Consider the following 9,684-nt stretch of genomic DNA (forward strand, 5'->3'; position numbering starts at 1 on the left):
ACCTAATTCATTTACAGGAGTCCCCCAGGGGTCTATACTAGGCCCCCTTCTTTTCTCTCTCTACACCAAATCTCTTTGCTGAAAATAGCGGATCTACAAGCACAGAATGAGTCGCAATGTGACTTGTTCATTCTTATGAGCTTGTAGATCTGCTATTTTCCCTGAAGGTTCTCCTTCAGAATAGGGACGCTAGAGATCACGTGGTTAAGTGAGTTTTCATTATGAATGCTGAGGTTAGAGATTTCCTAGTTCCATACGTTGGGTATCATGTTTAGTTGAAATTCATTGAGAGAAGTCATAGAATGTATTAATATGAAATTAAACGTGTGTAATATTACACTATTATTATTTTTTTATCTGTCCAACATTTTATTTATGATCTACAGTCCAAATATAATTAGTCAAAGCAACTTTAGCCTGAAATGAAAATGCATACATTACTTCCCAACGCATGTTAGATTTTACTAGTTGAGATATGGTGTACTTCTATGAGAAACCTTCCAATCCATTTCCCCATCATCTCTTGTTTTGTCTGTCCAACTGTGCTGATGTGTATATATACAGTATTATGTATATGTACTGTATGTCCAACCAAACCCACATGTAATGTTTTACCAGTGTGTGGTATGTGCTGTACATGTTTTACAAGTACCATGGCTTTAGTACTTTAGGGATTCAAGGTGCAGTAGTACTTGTGTTTGCTTTCATCAAATCCAATTTTGTGGTAAAAACCCATTGTTTGTTTTTTGCAAACATTTCAGTTATATTTTATTTCTTTGAATGGTGACTAAAGGAGCCATGTAGTTCAGTTTATAGCTACATAATATATTTATGAATCCATATTTGTCAAGTGAGAAGAATGTATGTGAAATATTCCTGCCTTAAATTAATACAATATATAGTCCATTGAAATGCAGGTTCTAATATTTAATTTTGTTCTTAGGTTTTTAGTATTTAGGGGTGTTTAATTCAGGTATTGAATTGACTTATCTGCAGATCTGATGTTTCCTCAACAGATAACTGGAGCAGTATAGGACTTTATGCACATCTGCCTATTTGAGCAGAAAGCTATCACTTGACACTTAAAAATGCCTTCCCTCTCCCTGCTGTTTACTTCCAATATATTGGAAGGTAAACTGATTTAGATTAGCGATACAGAGACAAGACCCCCAAACGGTCAGGATTAGCCTTAAGTCTTGTTTCCCTTATCTCTATAGAGATAGAGAACTCCCTTAAAAGGCAGAATTGCTACCCCCACTTCCTCCCATCAGTGTTTAAACAGGGTTATCAAAGGTTACCTCAGTGGCCTTGTGGTTAAAGTGTCCGCCCTGATGCTGGCAGGTCAGGGGTTCAACCCCCGGCCGAGTCATACCGAAGACTATAAAAAAATGGTACCCAGTGCCTCCCTGCTTGGTACTCAGAGTCAGCAGCATGAAGGGTTGGATTGGGGTAAGTCCTTGCGATATAGCATGTCCAGGGGATGTATTTGTACATAAAGCTGCCTCACACAACAGAAACGGGACATAGGCTCTTGACATAATAGGCCACATGGCTCAGGAACCATTGGTTCCCAAGGTTACTTGCTGCCGTTAAGCTTAGGGCTGCAACTATAGAAAAAAAAAATCTTAGCAATTATTCTATCGATGTCCTTATTTGATAAAATGAATTGATCAAATTTTTATATTTATCAAATATCATTTATCAAATATCATTTATTTTACATTTGTTATACTTCAAGGGAATTCAAATATATATTTTTTATAATTGACTATTTTGTACTTACAAATACAAAGTTTACGAAAAAACGATATTATTCAAGTCAATATAGTCTGATTAACTGTTGCACCACTAGTAAAGCCGTTTTCTATATAATATAATATATGAAGGCATGCATATAATATATGAAGGCATATAGTAGCACTGAAAAATGTGACGTTACTGGATGTCATTGGAACAACAAGAGCTATTCGAGTATAGATTGTTGCTACTGCTACAGTATACCTTCAGCAATGAGTGATCTGTTCTGACTGTCTCCAGGAGTGTAGAAAGGCTATTGCAGCGTCCCGTAGCTGGCCCACCTCTGCACCACGCTGGGTGGCCAACAAGCTGTTCCTGCATGGGGGACCTCAGGAACGGTCCAGGGACAGCGGAGGAATACATGGTCACTGCTCCAGTCCAGAGAAGGACGCAGAACAAATTGAGCAACCTGAGGAGGTGGGTGTCTGATTCATTCAGTTAATGCTTTATATTATATATAGGGCTGCAACAGTTAATGGAACTAATCGATTATAGATATTTTTAATAAAATAATCAATTTAGGGGAAAAATAAGTTATTATTATTGGTAGTAACAGATCTTCTAAGCTGTTGTGATCTTGTAGATTGGCTATTTTAGCTTTTTTGCATGACACTGATGTATAATGAAGTACAAATTAGCTTTTTTGCATGACACTGATGTATAATGAAGTGCAAATTAGCTTTTTTGCATGACAATGATGTATAATGAAGTACAAATTAGCTTTTTTGCATGACACTGATGTATAATGAAGTACAAATTAGCTTTTTTGCATGACACTGATGTATAATGAAGTACAAATTAGGGTTTAAGTGGTTAATCAGACTAACTAACTAACTGATTTACTTGATTATGAAATTTGTATGCTTTGTAGCAAGGAGTGTAAACAGCTTATCTACTTACTTTATGCCATTATAGAGATAGAGTTTTTATTTATTTTTTGTTAGCTGCTCTTTCCCCAGATATATATATACTGTACATTAACTATATTAACTATATACTGTAAGCCAAAAATAACAGAGCAACAAGCTCACAACGTGACAAGGTTGTGAGCTTGTAGATCAGCTATTTTTGGCGAAGAGATTTGGTGTAGACGGGGGGGGGGGGGGGGGGGGAAACGGAATAGAGCCAACCCCAGTTTACTAAGTCTAAAAGTCTTAAACCTCTTCTCAAAAACCTGGTCTTGACCTGACCATTTTTAACAACTGTAAGCCAGTTTCTAAACTGCCCTTGATTTCAAACAGATTCAGGAAAAGACAGTCTCATTACAACTACTGGCAGCCGTGAAATGAAATAAAATAAAAGCTAGGGTTTTAACTAAGAGGAAGAGAACACTATTACTCCTATTTTAACCTTCCTTTACTGGCTGTTTTAGGATTGATTATTATTATAATTTTTTTAATTTATAGTTTTTAATTTACAGTGCATCTTGATCTAAACATCGACTGTCCCAACGTTGGGCCAGCTTGAAATATGCCAAAAAATAGTATAAACAATAGTAACATTCAATACAGAAAAAGTAACTGAAAACAGTAAAGTAAGAAAGGAAAAAGAGAAGAGAAACAAACAAACAGACCAAAAAAACTAAACAAAAGCAGAAACAAGGCCCATATTTGTCATTGTTATACTCACACAGGATTAAATTACAGGATTGATTTTTGGAAGATTTTGCTGATTACGTTTAAGGCATGTCATGCATGGCCTGGCCCTTAATTAAAGTTTTTTGAATGATTGGCCCCTCATGAGCCTCTGCACAGACAGGGACCTGCTGGTTGTCCCTGAGTGGAGGATGAAGACATTGACAAAGGGTGACAGTGTCCTTGTTGCTGTCAGGGCTCCTCCCACTCTGGAACCACCTGCCTGTGCAGCTCAGGCTTTATAAATCATTGTCTTCTTAATTAGCCAAACCATTTAGACGGGGAAAGCATCTGTCATTTTAGATTTAACCACTTTAACCATTATCTTATACTTTGGCTATTCAAAAATAGCGCTATGAGTTTGTAGATCTGCATAAAAAAAAAAAAAAATCATGACAATTTGTACAAATCCTTGAATATATGTTTTTTAAAGCGAACATTTTCACTTTGCCTCTGGGTATTCTACAAATGTCTTCTAAACCCTAACAGTTTTGTTAACTAACTTATGTTGCTGTAATATCAGTGGTTCTCAAACTTTTTTTCATGTCAAGAACCCCCCAAAATGATATGTATTTGTCCGCGGACACCCCCATCTCAAAATAAAGACATTTTGTTTCAGGGACCCCCAGAAGTAAAAATTTGAGTTAAAAAATTATATATTGAAAGATTACGCGTAGGCGTTAGCCTACTCAAAACGCCTCACACGGGAGGCGTTGTGAGCTTGTAGATCGGCTATTTTCACAAGTATGTTTGCCTGTTTCTTAGGTAATATTTGACAATCTGGCCAATTTGGTGTTAAAAAGGTCTAAAAAGTAATTAAATTGTAACTTAAGAAATGTGTAGATACCCTGTATACACTTGTACTGTATGTTGGTTTGTTTACTGTTGAGTGAGAAAACAATGTTGCACATTAAGCTAATCATCAGGGGACCCCCCCCCCCCCCCCCCAAACAAATAATTTGGTGACCCCCCTGTGCTAGACTAGACTCCATCCTTTACATTACACATCCCAGTCTGGCATTTATATCTCACATCAATCCTGAAACATGTCTCTGATCCTCTGCTCTCCAGGACAGCGTGGGACACTTTTCAGAGACTGATGTGATGCAGTGCCGGTTCCGTCCTCAGAGAGACATCCGACGTGACAAAACGACGCTGCAACACAATGCTCTCAATGCAGGCTCCAGCAGTCTCCATGGAGACTCGGTTCAAAGCACCAAGATCTCCTCCTCGCCCGCGGGGGAACCGAGCGCTAAAGAGTCATTCAGCTCCCAACTGCCATTAAGAGTAACTTTATGTTATTAAGTTGAATCATATATTGATTGTGGGCATTTCAAAATGTGGTGTATCTTTCAGTGGTGTTAAGTAACTAACTAAGTACATTTACTCAAGTACTGTACTTAAGTACAATTTTTAGGTATTCGTTACTTTACTGGAGTATTTCCAATTTTCAATACTTTTACTTCTACTCCACTACATCTCAGAGGCAAATATTGTACTTTTACTCCACTACAATTCTTTGAAAACTTGAAGTTACTAGTTACTTTGCAGATATAAATCATTATATTATAAAACACACATTAACCTCTTTAGCCCTATTTTATACATAGGCTATTTAAAAATAGCAGATCTACAAGCTTGTAGATACGCTATTTTCAAACATTTTAGTACTTTTACTTTTACTTTTACTCAAGTAACATTTTGAACACAGGCCTTTTACTTGTAACAGAGTATGTTTATATTGTGGTATTGCTACTTCTACTTAAGTCAAATATCTGAGTACTTCTTCCACCACTGGTATCTTTTCATTTGTAAACCAGCTCTCAAGTGAGTTGCTGTAGGTTACTGTTGATTTGTTTTTAAAAGGTTGCTATTTGTTAAACATTTTCTTTTCAGTTACAGATCAAAGTGTCTGGCCATAGAGGGGGCATAGGAATCAGCATTGCAGGGGGGAAAGGTTCTTTACCTTACAAAGAACATGATGAGGTAAGTGCTAATATGAGAGTATGCTTATATTTGCTTCAGAGCCTTAGGAAATTCTGTAGCCTATGTCTGGGTGGTGGATTGTTTTGTGCAGAGGCAGATGAAATGATTTTTACATATAAAATGTTTTGTCTTAAACACATTTGTATTACACATATTGACGTGTGTCCCTCCTTTCAGGGTGTCTTCATTTCCCGAGTGACAAAAGGAGGCCCCTCAGAGAAGGCAGGGGTCCACATTGGAGACAGAGTGCTGGAGGTTGGACAGGCATCATTTAGTGATGTTTTTAATCTCTCTTACTGGGACATTTACATTATTATGATAACTTGTCTTGAATAATATGAATCATATTCAAATATTGATGACCTGGAACATATGGAAATGTCATGAATACATCTGGGCTTTACTGGGCATTGCAGTTCCTCTTCTGACCAGAGGAGGACACTATAGGACAAGGATAATGTAGTACTTTTCTTTAAACTAGACTTCAGTCAAAACCAAATGCATGCAGTTATTTTAATGAGAGTTCGGGAAAGAACAGAAGGCAATAAAAATCTATCTTTGGTTGGTGGCGGCTAGGAGTGAAACTTAATTTAAGCAAAAACATCTCTGGCACCTTGAATCTATTCCAGTGACTAGACTGTAAATAGACACACTATTCTCAGAGAATCCGTGCTGGTGTGTGTGTCACTTGCTTCAGTTACCCACCCCTTGACCTCTGCTACTTCCTCTGGTCCTAAAAGTGTCGTTTAACCATTTAACCATCCGTCCAGGTCGATGGCCTCAACATGCAGGGGGCCACGCACCAGCAGGCCGTCGCCGCTCTCAGGAATGCTGGGAGTTGCATTAAGATGAAAGTGCTTCGAGAGAGGAGGATGTTCAGCCCTGTTGCAGTGGTGGACAAAGTACTCAACCCCAGTAGTACTTGAGTCAAAGTATAGATACTGTACTACCTGGTCAAATATTACACAATAAGTTGCACAGTCAAATTTGGACCTAAGTTAAAGCACTGGAGTGCTTTAAAAAGATATTCAAGTATTCAAAAGGGCTTCTAAAAAGACTTAGGCTAAGTATTCAAAAGTACAAATTACAAAGTACATTTTGTTTTTAATAGCAATGCATTGCTGTATTGTTTCCCCCAAAAAAGGAACATTTTTGAAAATAGACGATCTACAAGCTCACAATTATTTTTTTTAGTAGCACTTAAAGGTTGATTCATAATGTATTTTTGTACGTTTTGGTCCCGGGGGTCCCTTCCTAGAAATGTAGTGGAGTCAAAAAAGTACAATATTTGTCTTTGAAATGTAGTGGAGTGAAATTCATAGGTTAACAAAAAACACAGATACTCAAGTAAAATACAGATACTCAAAATGTTTACTTAAGTACACAGTAGTGCTCAAGTAAATGTACTTACTGTACGTTACTGCCCTGTTGTACAGGAGATGGAGGTCCCACTGCAGGGTGGACAGCCATGCAACCAGGAGGTTGGAAGCCTGAGATCCAAGCAGTCTACAGCAGAAAGTGCTGTGGACTGTTTGCACAAGAAGATAGAGGCCGTTGTCTGCAACAAAAAGATAGAGGCAGTCGTCTGCAATGGCAACGGAATTGTGAGTGGCACAGAGAAATGACATAACCAGGCACAAGGGTTTTTTGACGTCATACAATTTCTTGAGTGAAATTCACTGTGCAGTGTTTATTTTCTACCCACTTATTGTTTTTCAGTCTGATTTGGAGGGTGGCCCTAATTGGACCTTGCTCGAACGAGGGCCACTAGACTCAATGAAAATCAGTTCACATCAAGTGGGGAAACACACCATGGCGGTGAGAAGGGCTTTCAACCAGCATTACAAATTTTCGTCAAATTATAGGCCCTATACTTGCAGCAATGAATTCATCTTCACTATTTTATCTCTGGCATGAATCTCACTCCTTAAAACCATATTAATCCACATCACACATGCTTATCAAAGCAATCAATCTGCAGAGATTGATTGTTTTGAGAAGCATGTGTGATGTGGATTAAATACCTTAAATGAGAAATACCATTATGTTCCTTTCATATTGATCCCCCCCCCCCCCCCCCCCCAAAATCTTGTCGCAACCTGCCTGACTTTTTGATTTCCTTCCAAATGTTGCTCCATTCGCTGGCAATCACCTGACAGATTCCACGGATTATTCTCACTCATCCGTCAATCTCAGATGACGATGCGGAGACCGAATCTCAGGGTCCTGAGGCTGAGGGAGACGCACTGGATGACTTTGACATTCCAGTCGACCGTATGGTCTCTGATGATTGTTTCAGTACTGCTTTCTACCCACCTTGACCTCAGGACTGACTGACAGACAGGTTGAACCTTGAACCTTGCTCGACCGAACCACTTAAACCAGTGAACCATGAACCTCTGACCAGCTCTCCATTGTTCCTGCACACTAAATCTTCAGTGTTCATTTAACTCTGAGTGGCTACAAAGGGCCATAAGGGACCATTGAGTGATTGATTGAATATTTTATTAAACAGAAGAGCAGACAGTACGAGTGAAGTCATACACTTAGTCTAAAAGGATCACACAAAAAGTCCAGTGGACTTGTTTCCATTGAGGTCCTATATTCAATTCTTCAACACAGCATAAAAAATAACACTATTTGGTTCCATTTGTACACTCAGAGTTTACAAGTGGATTAACTCTGAGGATTTTTGCTGTGTACTGAAACATTTTGAAGTGAAATAGCTAGTAATCATTAGTAATATTTAGTACTCATTTCTGGAATGTGTTTCTTTTATTATTATTATTACTGTCATGGTACAGCTATTACTCTTAAGAGCTCCTTTGTTGTTTTATTTATTTAGCCAGGCTAACTAAATTGCTGCTAACCAAGTCCTGAGTGTTATTTTAACCCTGCAGGGTTTAATTAACGTTCAGGATTTTTGACTGTGTTCTAAATAATAATGTGTCAGATGATGGATGAAAGAATGAACCATTTTATTTATAGCTTCTTTTTTTTAGAGCAGACAAAGAAGCAAAAATTGCAAAACATGGGCAGACAGCACTGTAATATATTCAACTAAAACCGAAAGACCAATACCATTCGACCACATCTTTTATATGTTTAAAGAATAATGCGGTATGAATGATGCTAGCTACCTCTCCTATGAACCACTGTGCCACTGTAAGTAATGGTTGTGGTTGATAATGTCTCTGCCCATGACATCGTCAAGCCCTCATACTTTTTATAGCGTGCGCTAAGATAAAATGCCACATGCCTGAAGTTACTGCATGTCAGGACTCAGGAGTGAGAGTGCTTCAGAGCGGTATGACAGAGTGAGAGTGCTGTGAAGTGTGGTGACAGAGTGAACTCTGCGTCCCATCCAACAACACCTGCAGGTGTGTCTGAGCTATAGGTTTGGCTCCTCTAAACATGCGTCGTTTGATTTCTGTTTTAGAGTAAGGTTTTACAACTATATTACAAATGAGATATTATCAAAATGGATGGAATATCTTCATTAATCCTGCTGCAGAGAAAAATAGTCCGTTCAGCTTTAACTACCTGCCTTGTATAATTTTGTGGCACTATTACACAGTCTGACAGTATTCATTTCTTACATTGCTGAATAGAGATTTTCTCAATAAATGTGCGTAAATACACCTTTTTATTCTCCCTTTTGTACTTGAGATGTAAGCAATGTTCTGCATTGGACAAGTATATATAGTTACTTGCTGATGCTAAAACCTGGAGCATTGACATTGAACTTGTAGGGCTGACATTGCATAATCATAATCCAGCACACATGCATGCATGCATGCACACACCATAAACAGAGCATTCTACGCAAAGGTGTGCATGAAGCTAAAAACAAGACATTTACGTATATTCTTTTTGTCTGGAAAGGTATATGAATTGATTTATACAGAGTATGTCCTTTACAGATGGTGCATGGACGATTTCATTTGCAGTACTGTATCTGTAACACCTGCTGATCTAATGAGCTCACAGGCTAATTTGATCATTCACTTTGTTTATTCAATAAGCACGTAAGACATATTTTATACTTCGGCTATTTGAAATTAGCCTATTTACAAGCTCACAATGCGCCGCATGGCATTGCTTTGTGAGCTTGTAGATGTGCTTTTTATTTATATTTATTTATTTGATAAATGTTGATAAATAAAAAAAAATTACATTTATTTGGTGTATAATGACATGCGCAAAAGAGGGACGGGGCTAATTGGACATCTGTGTTGACAGCTGTCATCTGAGAGAGTAAGGATTG

General features: G+C 38.0%; 1 protein-coding gene across 1 annotated transcript; it reads left to right on the forward strand.

Annotated features, from left to right (window-relative positions):
• Positions 1 to 1,431: 1,431 nt before the first annotated feature.
• On the forward strand, positions 1,432 to 7,954 carry LOC308100621 (uncharacterized protein; the record flags this gene model as incomplete). Its single annotated transcript, XM_080449686.1, has 9 exons — positions 1,432 to 1,449; positions 2,038 to 2,214; positions 4,503 to 4,718; positions 5,328 to 5,417; positions 5,595 to 5,672; positions 6,188 to 6,319; positions 6,854 to 7,021; positions 7,137 to 7,235; positions 7,577 to 7,954. The coding sequence occupies 9 exons, from the start codon at positions 1,432 to 1,434 to the stop codon at positions 7,736 to 7,738; spliced, it is 1,140 nt and encodes a 379-aa protein (XP_080305812.1). The 3' UTR covers positions 7,739 to 7,954.
• Positions 7,955 to 9,684: the final 1,730 nt, after the last annotated feature.

The sequence above is a fragment of the Gymnoscopelus braueri genome, assembly GCF_963280865.1.
Source record: "Gymnoscopelus braueri genome assembly, chromosome: 14".
NCBI lineage: Eukaryota > Metazoa > Chordata > Actinopteri > Myctophiformes > Myctophidae > Gymnoscopelus > Gymnoscopelus braueri.